This window comes from Orbicella faveolata, unplaced genomic scaffold, assembly GCF_042242905.1.
Source record: "Orbicella faveolata isolate gen_17 unplaced genomic scaffold, um_ofav_v1 contig_27, whole genome shotgun sequence".
Taxonomy (NCBI): Eukaryota; Metazoa; Cnidaria; class Anthozoa; order Scleractinia; family Merulinidae; genus Orbicella; species Orbicella faveolata.
The window spans coordinates 9326664-9350364 of record NW_028301555.1 but is presented as its reverse complement, the minus strand read 5'-3'; the positions used below and the strand labels follow the sequence as shown (position 1 = coordinate 9350364).

The 23701-nt window shown below is 37.3% G+C and overlaps 2 protein-coding genes across 5 annotated transcripts in view; both read right to left on the bottom strand.

Annotated features, from left to right (window-relative positions):
• LOC110067323 (uncharacterized) overlaps positions 1–23701 on the bottom strand; it is a 156022-nt gene that overhangs the window by 71101 nt on the left and 61220 nt on the right. The window lies entirely within an intron of this gene.
• On the bottom strand, positions 1831–22567 carry LOC110047993 (forkhead box protein N3-like). 4 transcript variants are annotated; one of them, XM_089296798.1, is made up of 8 exons: positions 22497–22567; positions 19449–19530; positions 9934–10513; positions 9140–9297; positions 8645–8664; positions 6744–6833; positions 5907–6066; positions 1831–4763 (listed from the first exon to the last, which is right to left on the bottom strand). In XM_089296798.1, exons 3-8 carry the CDS (start codon positions 10507–10509, stop codon positions 4328–4330), a joined length of 1440 nt encoding a protein of 479 aa, XP_089152924.1. In that variant the 5' UTR covers positions 10510–10513; positions 19449–19530; positions 22497–22567; the 3' UTR covers positions 1831–4327. The 4 variants fall into 4 exon arrangements, with proteins under 4 accessions (XP_089152924.1, XP_020609408.2, XP_020609410.2 ...); XM_020753749.2 differs by lacking the exon at positions 22497–22567 and adding an exon at positions 19649–19890; XM_020753751.2 differs by lacking the exon at positions 22497–22567 and adding an exon at positions 19649–19885 and having other exon boundaries at positions 9140–9285.

Sequence of the window (23701 nt, the reverse complement as noted above, 5' to 3'; positions counted from 1 at the left end):
CTACATTGATGGATTTATTTCAGCATGTTTACTGGACTAAAGTGCATTTTTCATGCAAAGTCCATGAAGCGTTCGTTGCGTAACATCAAAGATTGAGCTTGGCCTGCTTGTGGCTAGCATATCGAAGCGTATCAAAGACCTTACTACAGTTCCTAAAAACATTCAGTTAATGTTTGCGTAGCCTGCGAACAGGCTCCTGGGGAGGACGGAAAAAAATTCGAAGAGCGCGAAACTGAAGAACTCGGAGAGCGAAGCGATCTTGGGGGGCGGTCTCTCTTCCTCAGTTTATTTTTCCAAAACTTGGAGACTTGTGAGTTTACTAGTAAGGAGGAAAAGGAGTAAATGATCGAAAAAGGGTCTAAAATTAAATTGACAATACTCTAACTCCATTTCCTCGCTTGTGATACTTTTCTAGGGTTCGATTGTTTTAATTTCCCAAACGTTTCAGGGCAAGATATAAGAGAGGCAAGACCCATAAATGACACAAAAGCCATTAAACTTAACTTAGCACTGAGGAAGGGCTAGGCTCGAAACGTCTGCTATAAGCATCGTTTCAATTTTGCACTGAATAATTACTATTTACAACTGTTAAAAGCCATTATAATCCATCATATATTTTCACTCGCACGCGATTGGTCTAAACACGTCACGTGCTTAGGCCAAAACTGCGCGTGTTGCGAAAACTATTATAATAATCACAATAGCCTCCATTTGTCGCGAAAATATGCTCAGATATTTGTCCTTGGACATTATCTGTTCTTCAAAGTCCACAGTTTTCCTCGAGCTACTCTCTCGGAGAACAGATATAACTGTCCACGGACAAATATCCGAGCATACTTTCGCGCCAAAGCTAATGCTGTCCAGCGGTCGAGGACAGTAGGAAGAGAGCTATAAGGGAGGTATAAGGACAAAGCGACCCCCAAAGCGAAGGAAAAATCCGCGAGGAGATTGACTCGTGGCTCATCTTTGTAGTTCTCTCGTAAAGCTACTTGAGGTCACAAAAAATATATACAAACAAGGAAGTAAACAAAATGTAAGGTGGTCTTCACTTGTGGAAGCGCTGATACCGATAAAGATTGGTGTATTGTCCAGTGTCTTCCACAGCTGTTAAGTTCTCAAGCCACAGGGGCACCTCACCTCAAACTAGTGGATGAACGAAAGATAATCTTATATGTTCTCGGGGGACATTCTTCGTTTCATGAGCGGCCATTTTAAAATTTTCAAATACGCGGTCTCCTAGTAGTGCGAGGTCTGGGGCCCAAAATACGTGGACTGGGACCGCTCAGAAAATTGAAAAATTGTCAAAATTCCTGGAACATGGATTGGATCGCGCACCGGGAATAATAAAGTTCCATAGCTATTTTGGCCAACGTCTGAAAATTCCTCTGTTCCGCACCTCGCACCAGATTCTTCCTCTAATTTTTTTTGGATTTTATTAATTTTTAATGATTTGAAGTTACTTACAATTTCCTCTAATTTGATGAGAGCCCCTGTGCCCAAAGGGCCACTGTCTACATGCACGTGCGCTCTGCCAACTCTAGTACCTCTCGTTATGGATCGCAGAAATCGGTTTTTACGTTTAAGCTCAAAATACAAACTCTCTTAACAGACTAACAAACATTCCCTCTATTTCAGTTGTGAGATTTCGGTGGTGAATCTTCACCTTGTTCAAGTTGTTGAGAGTGAATACTGCATGTAACCTGCTATCAGGTGTCTCTCTATCTCTTTTGAATCGGAGGAGGGGGTTGTGATTGCAGGTTACACAGCATGAGGAAATGAAAAGTAGATTTCGTTGCCACATTAACTCCAGGCACACAACGAAAACAACTGTTTTTGATTTCCTTTATTTTATTTACATATTTTGGATCAACATAAACTACAACTTGATTGTCTTATTTACTGCTGCGTTTCAGCTTTAAGATCACCCGTTCTACAGTTTTACAACACAAGAATAATTATATCTCGTTTAAATTGTAACTTCGTGGTAATAATTTTGTTCATATAAAATACGAATGATTTACTGATTTAACGTTCTCGAGTTTCACTGATACGTATGCGGAAGTGACATCTAACGGTTGTAAAAGATATTTTTCGATGTGATTACCAAAATAGACTCCAAAAATAATTCTTCAACTAAGAATTGAGAATGAGAGCGGCTGAAGAAAATTTACGATCTAAAATTGAAAAGTAATTAGCTTTACATCTCTTTAGTGGTAAAAATGCATGCTTGTGATGACAACCGCTAGCCAATAGAACGCACTATGAGTAAAGAAAATGACCTCACTAAACTAACTTTACGAGTTCTATCGGCCGCTAAATTCCGAGTGTCTCCGAAAATAATCGAGATCTTCCGAAGTTATGCGCTAATCAGGTTGTGTGACGAATGAATCCAACTAACTGTTTGAAATCCTTCTCTTTTTTAAATCTGTGTTTTTATTAACAAAACATTGCCATTGTCAGGAAGTGGCAAAATAACTAAACCAAGAAAGGACGACCAATAGGAGAATCTTTGTTTACAATATTTGCCTCATTAGCATAAGCGATACAGTTTCTGATGGAGCTACAAAAACACTAGTTCTAAATATTAAAGGGCACAGCACGATTAACCATCCCAAGGAATTTGAGCACGACGTATTAAATACTTTTTGTGCGACGCGGGTTTAAAAACTCAAAATTTTACAAAGATTGTATGAACTCATTAGCGCTTTTGCCATCCAGAGATCTTGCTGGTTTTGAAAGCCCATTTCTCCTCGAATATTACACCCACAGAAGCAAAAATTTCACCAATTACTAAGTTTCACAAATTCTTTAAATGTTCGTAGTCAATGCGTGTCTTGCGTGATGCCTTCTGTACGCAAAGTCGTATGTTAATGAGGAAAAATGTAAACAATAACGTCAGCAAAGATTCTCCTATATAGATGTCAGTACGTATGATGCCCCTGTGTGGAAGATCACCATATATGGAACATGTTCCTACGTAATGGTGTTCCTCTACACTAGGTTTCTTGTGTTGCTGTTTTTTTTCACTGAGTACAGTTGTTTCCAACACTTCTCCAGTAAAAGCATAATTCAAAAACGATTTTGGAGTCCATGACAAGGTTTTCACCATGGCACGGTTGTCTGAATAAATTTTTTATGGACTAAAATGTCGTAGAATTAGCACAGATATTGAAAGGATAATAACTACAGTACTTCAAACAATACCATAACGAATCAATTTAAATTAACTTGTCCATCGTTAAATATGTCCACAGGATACCACGAAATATATACAGGCCAAAAGTCTACTAAGGCATATTTCTCAATTTCTCTCTGGTGATCTTAATTACAAAATTGATATTTTTATTCTAAAAAAAGAGATATTGTTTTGCATAATTATTTCAACAACAACTTTGCAATTTTTAAAAAAAGTTAACCCCTCGCCATAAGCTGTTCACTTTTTCACCCCAGCTGGACAATTCCTTGCTCAGTCTAACAACAACTCTAGAATTAAAGGTCTGACTGTTGTAAAATCCCTTTTAGAAAGCAACTTTACCTTAAACACGATACTTACTACCCTGGAACCATTACTATAACACTTAACTTTTCTGTATTATATTGGCTGTTTTAAAGTAGACTTGCCTACTGCAAGTACAACTTGAAATATTTTTGGTATGTATTTTGTTTTTAGCCAAAATATATTGATCAAATACAAAACCCCTCCATGCCAGTTTTGTGAAGTAATTTTTCCCGCTCTCTGGATCAAGATATTATCGTTCCTGTGATAAAATCTAGGTCGTTATATTGACGCAACTGACCTTTACATATGACTGACTCATTTACTCTCAGAGTCAAGCTTGCAATATATATATATGGACTGTATACTTTTGATTTGGTTGTCACTTTTATGTCTGTGGATGAAACCCTAGTGTGCGACCATTCAAATGAAAGCTGAGCAGTACTTTCATGTGGTACTGTTTGTTTTAAGGTCATTTGAGACTTTCGAACTCTTGAGAGTGAAAGGGTAACTTCTGAGCTTGTCTTTCTTTAGGCCGCTACACCCACTAACCCCTAACGTTAAGATCCCTGTCAACAAGTCATACTTATTTCAATTTTAGCAAATAAAATATTTTGAACTTCGCTGCTCCATGATCACTTGATCACTGGAATCTGTCATTACAATCAATGGACTGTTGTCTAACAATATTCATCTCATACATACAACATAACAAACCAGAGTACATTGGACCATCTGCAAAACAGAGGGATACAAAGAGAGAGCCCAGCACAACACTGCTTTGGCTGCAGCATTCCTTCATTGTTGCAAAGGCTTCGCATCCAACATGTGCTAGCTTACTGCAGCTGCAGAGCCTTGTGGGACAGGGCTTGATGTACCAGATGTGACACTCGGTGATGGCATAAATGCAGAGTTTGCCAGTTCCAGCAGTGCGTCAGCACCAGCGATATCATTCAGTTTTTCAGCCGTGCTATCTTTGCGGCCCCGTTTAATACACGATGCAGGCCTGTCCCAGCTAGCTGTGCGCTTTCCTTCAATTTCATCTTCAAATCCTTGGCCGTAACCACTGTCACTCAACTTATCACTCAGCTCATCCTTAACAACCTTCTCCATGGTCTCTTCAATTTCACTGTCATCTTCGTCATCCGAGTCGCCATGGTGATCAAACTCAAACTCACCATCAAGAGACGAGTCGGGTGAAATGTCTTGCCTCATCCTCACAGTGTCAATCTTACTGAGAGATGATGACAGGGGTTTTCTGTTGTTTCTGTAAAGTGAATTTAATTAAAACACTTGTTATATCAAACATTTATAAAAACGTTCACCAGCTGTAACAGTAACAGTAACTTTTATCGATATGTATGGGTTATTGACCAAGTGTGAGGTCAAGATGGCTGGATATTGGCCAAGTTCTTTTTTTGCTTGTTTATGGACCGAGACGGAGTCGAGGTCCAAAAACACGCAAAAAAAGAACGAGGCCAATATCCAGCCATCTTGACCGAACAAGCTTGGTTAATAATGGATTTATTATATGGATTTCGGGGAAATGTTTTCTTGCGGGACACGGCGGGTAGTCCCGAGCGGGCAAGATAGCTCCATCTTGCCCACTCGGGTAGCCAATCACAGCACAGGATTTGATTCATCTCGCCCGCTCACGGAGCTAGCCATATAATGAACAGTTGTATGATAAGTTTACACGCCTTAGTAGCTCGCAGCTAGCAAAGCTATACTGGGTGAGCTAATATTTCTTTACGAGTATAGTTATATAAAGTTAATTTTCAAGCTTTCAGCTCCAAGACTACAGCCTGCGATAAATAAAAATGGAAACGATGACAGCTACAAATAAATACAAAAGAAGGTGGGACTATAAAAAGAATACAGTGAATATTAAAATGGAAAAAATATAAGTGTCAATAAACTAATAATTGTTCTTTTTTAAAAGAGTAGAGTATTGATTGGGGAGAAGCCTTGAATTGCTATCTGCTTGCTTTATCAAAGTGTTGCGACATGATTCTAGAATCTTGCGAATACTGATTGAAAGAATCCTTGTCCATCACTTGAGACTTTTTAAAGTCAACAGAGTGATTTGAAGACCAAGCGTGTTTAGCGATACTGGAACCTCTTGCACAAGACTTCCCATTCCCCATGTGTTCTTTTTAGCTAGTTTCAAAACATCTGCCAGTCTCGCCTACATAACTCCCTGGACAATCAGCACATATTTTGAAAACCACATTTTTTTGAGGTAAGAAGTTCAATCGGAGGTTGGGATTTAGGAGAAAGAAACTCCTGTTGTCATATCACCTGAATTTGTGATAACACTTGCACACTTTTTTATTGCACAAGGCTGTAACAGTCACCTTAAAAATAGCTGACAGAGCCCCTTTATTTCTAACAAGCAGTAGAGCCTCACCTTCTGTGGGATTCTATTAGCAAGGATGAATTCCTGTCCTTTGCCATGGAAACAGCACCAGAGAATGATCCTCTGTGTCTGTACAAAAACTCTTTGGCTTTTTTAACCAAGAGGTCCTCTCTGTCAGTTGCAGAGGGTGGACATGATTGGCATCGCACCACTAATAAAACAAATAACAATTAGTCACCTTTGTATGCAACTACAAATTATTATTCATTTCTATTAGCTATTTTAATTATTAAATAATTCCTCTTTGCAGATACCATAAACTGTCATTCATGAGGCCCCCTGGTTATCCCCCCCCCCCCTGCACCCCTGGTTATAGGCCCAGCTACCTGTAAACAAAAATATACATCCAGTTATAAGCCCCCCGCATATAAGTCCCCCTCCAGCTTCCCTTGTTTTGAATTCATTTTATTATGATGTTTTAAAGCTTAATTACCAGCAAATGAAGAACCTATTTCAATCAACATGTGACTCTATAGCTTGTTTCAAAACGGTTTTTTATTCCAGTTATAAGCCCCTCAGTTTATAAGCCCCTCAATTTATAAGCCCATCTGTAAGTCCTTCATAAGCCCTTACCAAGTTGTTTAAGCCCAGGGCTTATAAGTGGCAGTTTACGGTATCACCATAACATATTTACAGCCAGCCAGCCAGTCAGTGAGTAAGTCAGTCCCTACGTCAGTCAAAAAGTCAGTCTAAAAGTCAGTTGCTCGTTCAGTCTGTCAGTTGGCAAGTCGGTTAGTCAAACAATCAGTCACCCAATTACTCTGTCATGCATGTTTCTGTCTTTCTTAGAACAATCTGGTAATTTTCTCAGAGACAAGAGGTACTTACTTTCTGCCACTCTCACTTCGGGAGGTGTACTAATCATACAGATTGTGGCCACAGCTTCTGCCTCTGCATCAGGATCAACATCAATTTTCCCTGAAATTATGAAAATTAATGCCTTTAATTAAGCCCTTTAAGTTATACCGGTAAGTTTGAAAATATTGCCTCTCCTTAAATATTTGCCACACATTCTATCAGCACAAGTTCTGAGGAAAGGCAAATCTTTTTCAACAATTTTCACCCATTAGCGTAAGCACATGTACTTAAATGTCTGACGAGACTGCAAATAATTTTTGTCTATAAGCAGGTCATTTGTCAGGCCAAGGAAAAGTTTTGACCTGACAAAAAAGCCAGTCTGGTTGGACAAAAAAAAATTGTCTTTAGAAATTAAAAATAAGGGACATGTGAGACATTTTGGTATTTCAGTGTAGACCCTTCACCAAGTGTGACTAATTTGTACATTCATGCTTTTCACAAAAACATGTCTGTGGTGTGGAGACTATATTTGAACCACAGGGGATGTAAAAAAACTATAAAGAGCTATAAAACTAATTTTAGACCATACGGACTAGTAAGTAAGTGAGTAAGTAACAACTTTATTTACCAAGGGTAATACATAACAGTAAAAACTGACGAACCAGTGGCCCTCTATCCTAAGTTAAAAATTAAAAACTATTTACACTATAAGATGATAAAAATTACAAAACAATATAAAGCTAAAAATTTAAAGATATGATAAAAGTTAAAAATTTAAAAAATCTAAATCTAGATATGCACAACTAAAAACTAAGCTAAGAGTTTTTGGACAAAAAATATTTTCTAACAGAAGATTTGAAGGAGCCAATGGAGTCTTTCTTCAAATGTCTAAAGGGATGCTGTTCCATAGTTTTGCTCCATTGGCTTGGAAAGTTCGCCCCCCTTCCGTTTCTCTGTTATAGGAGGGGCACACTAAGTTATATTCTTCATAGCGACTGGTTCTGGAATGTCGGTCTGAGTTTCTCAAACTACTACGGACTAGAAAAATAATTTGGTTACGTTTTAGAGGTTTTAAAGTTTTTGAAAGCGATTGCATTCAGATAAACGAAAAGTGAGAATTTGGGCTGTGTATTCAATTTGCATATTATTTTAATTGGTTCAAGTTACAACTGAAAATTAATTCCACAACACTTGCAGATTACAAAAACAAAACTGATAACAAGGCTTTTTTGCATAGTATTGTTTGGCAGTATAATAAACTAACTTGTTCCATACTCGGCCACAAATTTCCAGTTAAAATATTTTTCATTGTAGCAGAAATGCACAGTCAGAGTGTCCAACCAGGCTAAGCTTTCACCTGTCAAAACCTCAAATTTACCGGACAATTATTGTCCAACAACAGACTGTTATTTGCAGACTTGGTCTGATTTAGCTGCAAAAATTTATATTATTTCTTTATATCAAAATAACATTGCACAATTAATTTTCCCTTGGAGTTTAGGATTGTTGTTAAACACTCTCTGTGTGATTTGGGTGTGAGGCTCAAGTTGCACAAATAAGTTGTATCCCCATGGGCAATTTTTCTACCCAAACATTTTGAAACTTTTTGAAATCCAACGTCCCCTTCAATATTGCACACAAAAAGCCCCAAGATTTCGCTAATAGCTGAGTCAATTTATATATCGCACGTTGCACATGTTAACCTATTTGGTGGTATCTATACAACACCTATTTAGTTGATGATTTTCTCAAGCGGTTAACCATTCTTGCAGATTATAGAGTTCACTGAGAATTTAAGAAAACACGGCACTATAGAGATACATGTACAACTACCAGTACGCTTAAATCAGTTTAGACAACCATTCTACTTGCTGTTGACCTCTAAGAGAAAATAACATCAAAAATAAATATATTAAACAGACTACACTTACCAGCATGGCTTCCTAAGGAGCTGCAGAAAGAATGAAAAAGTTGAATGAATATACCAAAAGGAAGCTATTAGTAATGGTTCCCTGTTCTGAAACTTTAAATTGGTATCATCAGATCCCTAATATCCCTAAACCAAACTATGGTGCAGTCTTTAGGACAGGAAAAAACAGCATCAACAAGTTCTTTGCAAACTAACTTGGGAATGGTAATTGATCAGGTGGGCAAAATAGTCTTCACAGCCAGTCAGTTTGCCCCGCACCTGGCCCTTAATTTTTAACAAAACCACTGAGTTCAGATTTCAGGACAGGAAAAAATGGCATCCACAAGTTCTTTGCACACTAACTTGGGAATGGTAAGTGAAAATTCATTAGATCTGATTTCATGAAATAAATATAAACAAATTTCATTTTGTGCTTGACACATTTATGTACATGTACATAGAGTGTACATCTACAGTCGCACAGTAATAACACTAAGCATTTAGAAATCAACTGCACCTTCCAGATCCGTTGTTCTGTGGTGACGGTGGTGGTGTGGTTAGAAGATGATGATATGGGTGAAGGGCTGGTGTTTTTCTTAGAGCTTGCAGAAGGTTTGGACGATATTCAGGATCTACCGTCCACAATGATCCTTTACCAACGTTCTGTAGATAAAACTATTCAAGTAAATCAGACCTGCCTTAAGCTTAAAATATCAACTCTCCTTACTTACTCAGACTCATTTCTTAAAATGTCTCCGGTAGTTCTGCAAATTTGATCATACATCAAGACAACCACTAACTGAAAAGTTTCTATATTTTCCCCACCCATTTACTCAGGGCAGGAAAAAAAAAATTAAAATCCAGTTGCCCAGTTAGCCAGAACATTTCAGTTTCTAGTTGCCCCCACTCAAATGTTCCAGTTGCCCAATAGGCGCAATGACAAAAAGAAACCCAGAATGCTTGGGTTTTTCGTCGCCATCTTGAATCTACCACATGCTCTTTTAGTAAGTGCCAGACTTCTGTTGTACACAACATCCAATCACTTGCCCAAGAGCAAAATTTACTTTCCCCCTTTTCTTTTTTCCTTCTCTGTTATTATCAGTGCTTTCATGTGGTACTGTTTATGACGCTGCAAACAGTGGTTCTAACTTTTTTAAAGGTCCATAGATAAAACCTTAGTGTATGAACATTCAATTGAAAGTTAAGTAATAATTTCATGCAGCACTGTCCATTTTCAACATTTCCCTGAGTGGAAATGATCCAAAAATTGCTAAAATTTGTACTTTAAATACAGTTGTGTTTAAAACTAACCTGCCCTTTGTCCTTGTCCACTTTCTTGAAACATTTGTTCAAAGATAAGTTGTGCCGAACTGAGTTCTTCCATCCAAGTCTTGCATCCCGAAAATAAGGGAAATGTTCCATGATCCAGTTATAAATGTCTTTCACAGGTAACTTCTTTGAGGGTGCTTCCTCAATAGCCATGAAAATAAGAGATGAGAATGAATAAGGAGGCTTTGATGGGCTCTTCTGTTTGTTTGCCAAACTGTCTGGTGAGATAGGTCCTTTTGCCTGTCCCCCTCTAGGGGGCGTGTCAAGAATGTCGCCATTTGTGTCCCTCCTAGGGGACATGGGCGGCACTGTCGCCGACACCTCAAAGCCTTTCAAAATGTCATTGCTTTGCAACCAGTTAAGGCTTGTTAAGTCATCATCAGGGTCTCCCTTCTCTGTTCTGATGGCACTAAAACAACTACTGCTCAGGTTTATTTTTGTGCTTTCATCAAAGGAGCTTCTAAAGCTTGCACCTCCAAGAGATTTACTCAGAGACAGATAAGGTTTAGAAGGAGCCTTCAATTTATCCATCTCTGGCTTGCGTATTGGTGGCATCATAAACCTGCAAATATAATTAAATTTTATATAAATTCTTTTAAAAAAAATTGAAAGCAGGGCTGTGCTCTAAAAGCGCCTGGGTGCCACAGGCAACTAACTTTCGATTTTGGGCGACTATAAAAACCTACTTTTTTCACATAAGCTTAAGTGCTGGGCACCTAGGATTTCATGGTTAGGAACCTTTGGGTTCCTCAAAATTTACCTTTGACCGCAGCCTTGTGAAAGAATATTCTAGTCTAAAGTGCTTAGTTACACATACTTAACTGCTCATATAAATATTTACAGGGATATTTCAAACATTCTGATCGGCTGTGAATAAGCGTTTTTACTCAATGAGGGTCTCACTGCTAATAATTATTTTTGAAATATAAAGCATGATAATATACATATCATATATAACTCATTAAAACAAACCTGTTAGGAACAAAAGAAAAACACAGCTAGCATAATAACTAAACAAATACAGACAATTGTATGGCAACTACACAGGAATTATTTTACAAATATAAGCCCAAAAAATGATTTTTCCTCAACAGTACTCAAACACAAGTAAAATATGGACTCCATTTTAAGGAAAAAATGAAAAAACAATCAAAAATAAATTTACTCCATATATAAGACATGTAAATTTTTTCAGTTTTAGTCACAGCAGACAATGAGCTGTCAAAGGCAAACAGGTTTTTTCACAAGCAATATCAACAAAGCCAAATATCTCCTAGCAACGAAACGATACTCTCCTTCCAGAAAAAAATTAGCTTATCTAGCAAAAGAGAACTTATAGATCAAATTTGCTCTGTTGAACATGAATATTTTTTCCTCTTCATTGTTTCAGAGAGTTTACAAAAGGTATCAATAAATATTTTTCACACTGAAGTAATTCCAAACAAGAATTCCCAAACACAAATGAACTAATTATTAAGAAGGTGAAGAAAAACAAATTTTGACTTTCAAATGAGAAATGTGAAAACATCTGGCTATTTCTGGAGATGACTGTGGGAACAGAAATTTACAATACACATAAAAATAACACTTGGAATTGCAAGAGGTAACCCTACTCTGAAAAGGGAGGAGTGGGGTGGGGTGGGGGGGGGGGGGAACAACACTGCAAAAGGGAGATTATTTTTAAATATTTGTGTGATGACCACAGTGTAATAAAGCCTACATGTATGTGACCCTTACAACCAAGTCAGTTTGTCATGTAGGCATTGTATGTTGCAAATAAAATTGAGCAATATTTTTTGCTGCAATAAATTTTATGTAATTTAATATGCTGAAGCCTGAGATGACCTTGGGAACTGCATGAAATTATGCTAATACTGACAGGTATTTTGAAGTCAGTGCTGGAGCATGCCTTGAGAAATCAAAGGGATTGTTCCTCTCCTTGCCTGAGTAAGCTAAATACTACAGGTTATGTGTCATAGGTATGGATTTTCAGGCTAAATAGAAAGGGTTATAGGACCTAAAATTGAGTTTGAGTTTCAAAGGAACTAATTAAGAAATCTTACAACAAACAATGCAGGCACATGTTTATTTCACCTTTCATTACCAGACATCTTGTCTTCAAAATGGGAGAAAGAGAGACACTGTCAGATAAAATGAAAGGTCACTGAATCTGAAAGAATGTGAACGCATATGTTTCAAGTCTGACATGCAGACAGGATTTCATCAGGTCAGGTCTGAAAAGGACATGAAAGGGTTTTTTTTTTCCTGTCTTGAACAGAAGTGTCTTTAGAGCTATGTGCAACACAACTCCAATGCAAAGAAACTGATGGGGAAAAAGTGACATATTCGTTTTGCACCAGAGCTATATTTGAGACTAGAATAGAGTATGGTACTAGGCAGAAGTTACTCCAGCAACATCTTGGGTCACCAGTTATGCAGAAGAAACACATATGGCAATAGTATACCATGTTGGTTTGTTGACAAGTTTGTTGCTAGCTGCCATAGACCTAATCTTATGTCACCTGGCACTACTCTGTACTCCTTATGGATTTGTTGGTGTTAAAACCATTCAAGATACATGTACAGTTATATCATGTACATAACATTGATGGCATCCAAAGTTACATCAAAAAAGTGTTCAGTAAAATGCTCTGTGTTGTCTAGGCATAGTTTGTAGAGTGTGGTCCCTGCATGAACATGGGACCCCTATGTCAACAACAGAGTGTTACCTTTTTAGCAGCTGTTGACTGACTAGGACAAGCAAACAGTTTAAATTTATCTTCCTTTACGTCAAAATAACAAAGAAATCTGTAGTTTTGCAAATTTTAAATTTTTATCCAGCTGGATACCTTCGAGTACACTCTCTGTGTATGTGAACTTTTTCATTTGATGACAGCTAAACAGACACATGTACTCTATTTGACTGCAAATCACATGAGCACAGAGCAAGCATCATAATTATGATGTGAAAAATGTTAGCAACTGGCAAAGAGCTGTGTGCTATGTAAGTGCAAAGTGAGCGCTACAAATTCAAAAGTACAGAAAAGTCAATCATTAGTTGTTTGATAACAGTGATTTCTAAAAATTAAATGAATAACAGCCACACCTATGGCAACAAGATTACGCAAGCTAAGAAGACTGTGTAATCAGTATCCTGATCAACAAGATGAACAGCTGATCTGTCTTACTAACAAGAAGAGATAGGATTTCACCGAAAAGAAGTCATGCAATCCTTGTACAGATTGCATCGAAACATTTAAACAAACACTAAAAAATATTAAAAAGCACGCTGAGTTACAAATTTGCTAGTTAAGAGAGACATTTATTAGTCTTGAGTAATTACTTGATGTTGCATGTTCTAGAACAACTACTCATGAAAGGTCAAATAATTCAACTCTCAGCAGGATATAAACACATATTCATAAACAAACAGTAAAAATTGTTTCCAACACCAAGATTTACCTAGAATGTTCTCATACTCCTTTTTATGCATACTGTCCTTTCCAATACATCTACAGCTTTACCACTAAGCCTCTAAGTCTAACCAACTTACACTGCATTTAACCCACTCACACTGAACCGCATTGTTTACTACTTAATAAATGATTTAAATGTGATTCAAACTATTCCAGCAATTATTTAAATGACCTACGTGTATAAAGTACAATTTTGTATTCAGATAAGTCACAAAATCTTCCAGCAAAGTAATGCTCATTTGTTGTAAAACAGAAACATAGTTTTTACAAAACAGCCCTGTAAGCTGTTAAATAAATTAATAATTGAAACTGTTTGACACTTTCTAGTAAGGAGCACATTTCACTAAATAAATAGAATATGAGAGGTGGGATGAACGCTTGCTGAAATTTTTTTCCCCTGATTTAACTGCCAATCCCTGATATGAGGTTAACAAGTTTTAATCTTCACCTTCTAATCTTGATCAGGAAACCACAACATACATCTTTATATTAGATTATGAACATGCTATTTAAAGCTGAGAGTTGGACAATGATCCGCTGGGCAGGTCAAAACAGGGACAACATAATCTTTATATGACGCAAAGATCAGACTAGAAAAGAACACTTCATGATACACCAATCAAATATGTGACACTGTTTCAGTCTGCTTTAACAATGAAAATATATGTAACAAAAAATGTACACAAAGTTAAGTTGTGAACTACAATAACTACTGGTATTTATAGATACTATAGATGTATGATTGAACTTTTGGAATCAATCAGTGTTAAAAAGCCCCAGCCTGACCTTTGTCACTTGGTGAACGACCATTGCTACACAGCAGTCCTCCAATAATTATATAACATGCAATCTGCTTACAACAGTTTGTACTCAAAGGTATGGTCTGATAATTGCAAAATAAAGTTCTGTTGCAATAATTTATGTTAAGCCAGTAACTTTTACAGTGTCCGAAAATGCGACCAGCTGGTCGCCAATGTGACTGAAAATTGAGTGTTAGTGACCAGAATTGTGAGGCTAGTCGCCTTAGGCAACTACCTTTTAGCGTCTTGAACCGGCACTCAAGGAACTGGTTTCTTTTCAAATCGAAAAAAACCCTTGTGTTTGGTTTCAAGCAAGAAACTTACCTCTTGTCTCTTTGAAGTTTTTAACTCCCATAGAAAATAATTAAGATCAAAAATAAAGGCAAGATTTCTGTTAAATGACCCTCAAAACAGTTATAATTCATGCGCTGTAATCAACATTTAGCACCGCCATGTTTTCAGCGGTTTCAACTGCCAGCCATACTGTGGGCGCATGGCAGTAGGAATATTTTCATGTGAAGAAACGTCTTGAAAAATTTCACGTTTTTGTGTTTCGCTGTGAAGGAAAAATTTTATTGACTCTTTTTGGCGACCACATTTTTCCATCTGGCAACTGAAAAAAAAAATTCAGTCGCGAGTTGGTGCCTGCCTAAAAAAAGTTAATTTCGGACCCTGTTTTCATTACTTACCAAAAAAAAAGCGAACTTTGATATTACAAGCAGTGGCATACATGGTAGTTATTTACAAAGAAAACAAACACTGATACATTTGTAGAATTGCTTAACTAAAAATGTGAGCTGATGACTGACAATGTTGCACACATCTCGGGTTTATGCAGTGCAGAGCTTTCCCTCCCCCCTGCCTCCTCCACCAAAATTGCTTAATGTGTAATACTTAACAAATGTTACTACATGTAGTTGCATACATGTATAACACAAAATTTACAAAAGAAACTGACAGGGAATTTTTTCGGGCTACAAAACTTGCATGACATATGCATAATCCACTGTCATGCTTTGCCGAAAGGACACAGATCTGATACTGACACAACTTAAGTCCCAGAACCTACTTATATAAAATCCCTGTTTGAAGAAAAACTATTATGTACTTGAAGCAAGTTTGGTTGCTATGGAAATGGACTTAACTAAGTCAATTGTGTTACACATTTCAAATTTGCAGTTGAAACAGTGTCCAACCTAAGCCAACAGTTAGAGATTTTTTCAGCAAAACATTTAGTTACTTTAACCTATTTTAACTCAACTTATGAAACACTAAAATTCACTGAAGAAATAACTCTTTGAATTTGGTATATTGTAAACACGGACAGAGCTGACAAAAGATTTCAAAGTTTCATCTACATAAACTAGGTATAATTAACTTGCTAACTTTTGTTGAGAAAGCTGCTTAAAATCTACACAAAACAAAACACCTACCTGTAAACAAATTGTAAAACATTGGTGGTGGTTGATGTACAAATGTACTTCTTATAAATTATACTTTCAATCTCTGCTTGAAAATTGGCTTTCTTTTTATGTTTCTTTCAATGATTTTGTGGTGCATCAATGTGGTATCTCCTTGTTGATGATTTTTTTTATTCTGATTACCTATCTACTTGATAACGTATTGAAATAGGTCTTATTTGCGATTATGTAACATGCTCAAAATTCGCCACCAAGCCTTGTTTGTGCCACATTTTTTCAAACCTTCGTTGCCTTCGTGTTGTTTTAACCTGGGTATTCTTTTCATTTTTGCTGCTTTGGAAATTAGTACATGATAAAATTTAAGATTTGCATTCTCAAACTGAGCCTTGGTGGTGATTTTAGCTAGTCTGATGTCATCACACATTAAGGCTATTGTAAGGAGAATTTCAATGCTTATCACTTGGAAATTAAATCTACATTGCGCAATCCAAGACAAATGTCCTGGGACACCTCACTGTTTTGCCAGCAAATGGTGGCTGTCCCCACCCCCCTTCACCTCCACCTCCACTCCCACCAAAAAGTTGATTTGTATATGTCCATCTGCACGACACATTTTCAACTTCATTTGGGAGGATGTAGGGTTTGCAAAATTGTACGATCACTTGTCAACGCAGCTGGATTTGACAACGCCTACTATTTGGCTAAGTGTCAATGACAATTTTCCCTCATTGCAGTTCATTTAGACTTGATAATATGAGAAGAGAAAATGTTGTAAAACAACAAATGAATCTACATGAATTCATGACTCTGTGATGTAGAAATGTAAACTTAAGGAGATTTTCCTGCAATTTGAACATTTTACTGTAATGGTATTTATTCAGAACATAACCGTAAAACTACCAACTGCAAATGTGTTATTTTGTCTCTGTATGCTATATGCAGCAAGCAAATATTGGGCTTAAAGCTAAGCGACAGATGAGTGGAGTGGTAATTTTGACAATATGGGAAACAAATTAAAACTGACAGAACTTTTTTTACAAGGTTGGTACAAAATAAATGATTTGCGGATGAAAAATAAGTTTGTAGATACCCACAGAGAGTCCCATAGCAGCAGGATCTACATCTGTAATGGTAAAATTTTCTGCTGACCAGTATCCTACACTTTATCTACCCAATGACACAAGCCATACACTCAGAGAAAGCCTGCATGCCGCCTTAAAATCAAAGAACCCACAGGATTTAGACCCATAGGGAGAGTCAGATCTTTCCTGAGCATATGGCTTGTGGCATTGGTTGAAAAACACATTTTACAGGCTTTCTTCCCACTGTTTATGAGAGATGGTTTATTGCTATGACAACAGTGTGACAGTAACCATATGACAAAACCAGCCTAAATTAAAATAAAACCTCAATTCTGCACGATATCTATATTCATGTGATAAAAAGGTACAAATTAGCATGGGGTTCAGCAAATTGCATATTTATAGGAGAGATTCCAAAATTAAGCTCAAATTCCACATTAGCCACATTATAAATATCAAATAAAATCAACAACAAATTTCAACTACCGCAAATTCCTTTCACAAAAAGTCACTGCCAATGAAAATGTTGCCGGATTTTGCAGAATTCAGCTGTTATAGTAGAACTTAAAGAAATTAGTCTATAGATCAAATCTTAATATTTCAGCCTGGCAGAATAATTATTACAAGGCTATTTTCATTCATGAATGTAAACAAATTGAAATGAAGCAGTGTGGTCAAAACATAATTCAATCTCACAGCAAATATTTTCCATTGAAAATGATTAGTACTCAGCTTTTAAGCTAATTTCACTGCACAACGCGGATTGGCTGCACCGTTTGCCTTGAATTCTTTCAAGTTTTCGAACAAACTGTGTTATAGTTAAAAAAATATTGGCCAGAACAGAAATAATCGCTGTATTGACTCTGTCAACAACTGCGAAAGTCAAGTTTGTTCAACGCTTCAAGAGATTTTTAGGAGAGAAAATAGTAACCATATTCATGAATGCAAAAAGTATTTCGCCAATATGGCATCGATTAATTTTATCTCTAGAACATATGGAAAGCGAAAACTACGTGCTGACGCGCGAAAATTTTATTAATAATATTATTTAGCTCCAATTGAAAAAAAAAATCCTGCATGCTTTATTTAACGAAAAGTTGTGCGCTGTGGTTCAGATTTTTTTTAAAAACAAACTTGTTGTGTTCTCTGTTGCCCAGACATTTAATCTTTGTTTTCTTTGGTTGCAAGAAAATTAATATAAATCGAAAAATAGGTAGCTGGGGGGAAAGGGATTTCTTGTTAGCTTGAAATCGACTTTCTCGTTTTCCAAAATGTCCGCCGCACGCAATGCGAAAAAAAAGTCGGCGTTCTAGAACGTAAGACAGATTCTACTATAGTTATGTTTTCGAGATAAATTGATTGATCGATATTGTTCCTGAGCTTTTAAAATCTATTCAAAACAATAGCATAAGCCACAAGCTACATGTAACAAGAAATTAAAAAACACACCATGCCAGATTGAATTACAAAAACATAGTCTAAAGTGGACTTTGCTGCAGCGTTCGCTACAGATGTTCAACAGAATGCCATCATGGAGCCCTTTGAAGGAATTCCACACAACACTGCGCTCATTTTGACGCTTTGAAAGCGCGTCAAACTTCCTTCACACTAAAAAACATCCTTCATGATTAATTTATCGTTATTAGATATTCTTTTTATTTTCTGCGAAGACCATCTTAACCTCAGGGACATAACTGCAGAAGTTATGAGTTGCGACGACAATGGATTTGTTAGAAAGAGCTGTGCAATGGAAGAAAATGTGGAAAAATAAGTCAAAACGTTCAACCGTTAAAGAATAATCGAGACGTTAGTTACCTGTTGTTGCGCGCTCTACACCCTACCGCCATGCGGCCGATTTAATAATATATTGAAATTTTACGATCTGAAAGACAAAGACCTCACAAAGAAATCGTTTGAATAGCGTTTGTAGCGTAGGCCTTCTTAAATCGCTGTAAATTACTATTCCGACGAGTTCTAGAAACAGAACCGTGGTCTGGTTTGCGAATAAATCCGGTTGACTGATTCCTTTGATATTTTCAAACAACACAATCGCCTATAATAGAATGCACACAATTTACTATTTCCGAAAAGAATAAAACTTTGGTCCCAAAGGATGTCGTTGATAATTCTCACACTAGAGCAGACCACGACAAGAGCAGCATCCAGGTAGACTGATGTTGTTCTGTCGGACAAAAGTAAGGGAAGAACTAAACGAGCGAAACTGAAAGAGGAATTTTTCCAAGCCGAGCGAATTTCTTCATATCTTAATGTGCTTTGTAGATCGCACAAATGCGCTCCGAAAACACACGTGTTAAAAAAGATATTCATTACAAATAGTACTCACATGTTGACATGACTCTAAAGTTAATCTGAATTTATCAAAGTTTGGTGTTTGACTTTCACTGGGCCCTGATTTTCTGCGCCGATAACTTTTCAGTGAATCAAGCCATGCCATTGAAATATGGAGGCCACAAACAAAAACTACAGCTTCCCACAGGCAATCATTGCGATAATTTAGCGAATGGCTTTCAGTCCATATTGTCACAAACACCATGGACGCTTCAGGAAACAGTCACTGCAAAGACCTAAGCAGTGATTTGGAATTAAGGCTAGAGTTCCGGCGAAAAGTTCATAGAGATTTTCCACACGCCACGCAACGTGGCTTGACGAAACTGCGAAACTAAAAAGATCATATGACACTAATACGAAAATGCTTACCTCAAATTCGCCAGTTATCCTCTTCAGTTCATCCTCGAGGCTTCCTCTTATTTCTTGGCCTTCGTAGTGTTGCAGAACGGCGCTGAAACAAGGCACAGAAGCAGCAACCGTTAATATATGGAACACATGAGCAATAACCATCGTTCGTTCGAACACGAATGACGACATCGCAGAAGTAATAGGAATTTTCGAACGTTTACCTCGACAATTCTCCACAGTAAGGCAATTAAAAGCCCAAGCTTTAACACCGAGACAAGGCAACGTCGGTATCAGTAGTCACACAGAGGAGTCGATCTTGCTAAGTATCTCACATTGGTTGTAAGAGGAAATGAAAATGATGAAGGACAGAGAAGGGCCATGGAACAGGAGGGCTGGTAACCGAGGTAACGTCAAGCCATGAGACTTGTTCCTATGGTAACAAGCGTCCGAACCACTTTGCCGCCAAATTGCTAAGTTTCTTTTAGCCGATATAGCTCCCACTCAAAAACCACTAATTTATACCGGCCAATGCTTTGTCGAGAGCTAATATTCTGTTGTCGTTCCTAATAATAAAACTTTTCATTGTAAATGGCTGCTAAAGCTTTTTTTGACTTATGTAGCAAAAACAGACGGTTGTATTTCCCAAAATATTTTGAAAGGTTGTAGGAATAATAGTTCGCGCAGCGTTTGAAGCGAACAAAAAACAAATTGCTATTACTGGGAATACCACCTCTGGTTTTCGAAAACTGAACACAATAAGAGGCACCGCAAAGACTGTTTTAGCATGTCGTTTAATATATTACTTCCTCCAATCTTAGTGCGTAACGAGAAAGTTATGAAAGCGCGTCAAAAAACGGCCAAAATGACAAGCTCTAGGGGGACAACCCAACGTCGAAAATTTTATAAAAGCCTTCAAGCCTGTAGCTACGACTTTGATAAATACTTAAGCCAAAGAACCAATACCTGATAAGGATGGTCAATTATTTTGTTCGCGGGATAATAGTTTTACATTTTTCATGCGATATATCCAATTTATGCTTACGACGACGATTATATTCAATTTTTCCGCTCGCGTATCACCGTATAAAGTTTCCCTAAATCAAGGCAGTGCCCCGTGAAACAAATTACGAATAAAAATGTTAAAGTTAATTGGGCTGTTTTATAGCCTGCAAGACGTTTTGGTAACAACAAGGTATAAGTTAAAGTTGTTTTTAAAACGCCAAGCGCTGATACTGCGTCACCAGTTTCTATGGCGGCAGTAAACTAGAAACAGAATTCACTCCAAATCTGCTGTTTCCAAGCAATGCAACGTTGCCATTAGAATCAATTGTTTCATTTAACCACTTTCTCGACTTTCTGTTTGTGTTTGCCGAAAAGACTTAACTCAGTGTTTCACTCTTGACAAACTAAATAAATAATTCAAAGCAAAGGCACTGTCGAGGAATGATAAATGCTTGTCAAATACTAATCACCCTTGTGGAAAATGTGATCCTAATTTTTAAGAGCACACCAAAGAGAAATTTAATTTGAGTGTTGTTGTGAACCTGCTGAAACCTTCGCACCGGCATGCTTTTGAAGAGAGAAGGAAAGAAAATACTTCGGTTACTCCCATTCTGATAGAAAATGGAGCGTTAAGTAAACCAGCGAGCAGACGTTTGAGTGATTTTTTAAACCATCGAAGCTACTGTAGCAACGTCGAAGCTACATGGGAACGAAATCAAAACACGACCAAAATGACATCTTCTGTGTGATAATCAAAATACGGAGAGAAAACTCTAGAGAAAAAAATATTTACGTAACAGTTTTGATTCGTAGACTTCTGCGTCAAAGCTTGCGTGATTATTTTACTGTCTTGATATATTTCGTGAGGCTTCTACAAAACATTTTTCCATGCACTATCTCGGCGCCCGATGCTGCCATCATAAATCATGATTTTTTGCCAATCCAAAACATACTTCAAAATACCCGGAGGGGACCTAAAGGGAGCGAAAAATTACACTCTTGGAAATTAAAAAATGTTTCACAAATTTCAAGGGCCTTAATATCTTTTGCTGCTTGATAGCTGCATGGTATGCTGAGAAACATTGCGAGGCTATTAAAAATATTCGCTTCACAGTAATTGGCACGCGAAAAACGCTAAAGCCTTCGCTACCGACTGAAATTGTTTTAAATCTTGACAAGATTACGAATTTGGCTTCTGATGCAATTCGAGAAGTTTCTTGCAAATACAAATACGCATATTAGACAGTTCTACACACAACGAAAGAAAAATAACGATAATTAGACTGTGTAATTACAATAAGAGCGGGTCCTTTTTGTTCGCGTTGAAAATTAATTCTTGATTCTTGCTAATGGTTGGCAGAAACTAAGCGCACTTCGGTGAAACTCGGGTGCGACCTTTCCCTTCTTATGCAAAACTGCAGCATAATCAAATCTTGGTTTCTGCAATCATTAGTGTGTTATCGAACTTTGACATGTACGCAAATGTTGCCATGGGTAAACATTTAACTCGTAATTGAATCGCAACTTGATGTTGACGCGAAAAATTAAACAAAAAAGCAAATTGTGCCTTCCCACACAATGTTGTCGCGTTTATCCCGAGTAGATGCATTATCCAACCTTTTAATCGCACTTTGAAATTTTCCTCGTGCCGGAAACAGCGAAGAAAACTCAAATTAGAACAGAAAACAAAAACCACGTTATTCGACGTCGTAAACAATGGCCGCAACACCTGCCTCAAAGGACCGGCGAAGGAGAATTGTTGAAGTTTTTTCATTTAAAAGCACATTCGGGTTCTGTGTTTCACTCAGCTGGAAATGCATGCAACATAACACGGAATTAAATTTTCAATTGCTCCTGCATTGTTGGAAGGGTTCGTTTTAAGTTTCGCACAGCTGCCTTTGAGCGTAACACAGGACGCTGTTCAAAGTTTGCCGTTGTCGCTTAGCAATTATCTGCTTCATTCAACTAAAACTGAACTTCTGCGCAACGGCGACTGCATTTAAACGAGGGAATTGAAACTTAAAACTCGTTTATACATGTAAAAGCGAAAATCTGTAAATTACTTACCGTATGTATAATCAATTCGAGGTTCGAATGAGCCAAGCTTTTATATAGAAATTTCGTGAGAATATCTAAGACTTTCAAGTACCTTTTTACAAAAAATCGTACGTTTTAAATAGCTTAGCTTCATTTTGGCAGCCGAATGTACAATATGAAGTTAGTCTCCTTGACAACAAAAACAAGCACACCAGATATTATACCCTTCACTTAAACAAGCTAACAAATCAGCTGAAAAGTCGATGGGAAAAATAATTCAGTTTGTAAATATGCACTATCAGACTTCGAAGTTGCTATTCTAGTTTGCAAATTAGAATTTTTGCTACACACGGAGCCAGATTCTTAAGGTACAAAGTAAATTTACAATTTTTTTTTTTATTAACACACCACCCTCAAACTCTGACAACATGATTTGGTTTGTTCGTCGACCATGAAGACGCCGTGTGGTTTTCAAGTGTTGTTTCCTTCTCCATTAAATCTGAGTTAGTGTTAAACCCCAACGGCATGTTTTCCCAAGTAATGGTCTGAGTTAATGAAGTTTTGATTAATAACAAGCTTGTGGCCCTACCGCAGAAAATATCATGTTGATCAGGCTTAAAAACCTCTAACCCTAACGAATATTTACAAGTTATTTACTTCCCCTCTCAAACGTACAGTTCAAACGCGAGGAGTGTCACGTGTTTAGGTCTAGCGTTTCAATAAAACTGCTGTGAACATTTAGTAACTGGGTACATTTCATGAGTGCTAGATTTATTTAAAAAAATGCTTACGCGGTATATGTAAATCAAAGACTGCACTTTCAGTTATTTCCGCAGAAGCCAACACTAGCTGCAAGCCGCGTGAGACAATACTGTGTGTCAGTTGATTAGTTTACCTCGTGCTAAAGTCGTTACTGATTATACAAAACTAACAAATCGCGTGAAAATATCAGACAGTGACAACAGTGAACAGATTGGCTAACTCCTGGAGTTGTCTGCATCGCCTAGGGCGAGAAATCAGTAAACATATGTTGTTTAAATAGCGTCAGATCTTTCTTGGAATGTATTCAACCGTCGCGTTGACGCAGGATAAAGTTTTGATGGAACGTTCCATCAAAACTTTATTCCGGAACATTGTTCGATTTTCAACAGACAGCTAACTGTTTATTTTGCTATTGTCGGCTGGGCCAATCACAAACAAGTTTATAGTCTGGAAGGCGGAGACGCCGGAAAAAG

What these genes read in the sequence shown, in the direction of transcription:
- LOC110047993 (XM_089296798.1), bottom strand. Translation starts at nt 10,509, where the DNA reads ATGATGCCACCAATACGCAAGCCAGAGATGGATAAATTGAAGGCTCCT. An exon ending in CAGAACAACGGATCTGGAAG is followed by an intron (nt 8,665 to 9,139) that starts GTGCAGTTGATT and finishes TTCTTTCTGCAG; the next exon opens with CTCCTTAGGAAGCCATGCTG. An exon ending in CTAATAGAATCCCACAGAAG is followed by an intron (nt 4,764 to 5,906) that starts GTGAGGCTCTAC and finishes TTCACTTTACAG; the next exon opens with AAACAACAGAAAACCCCTGT.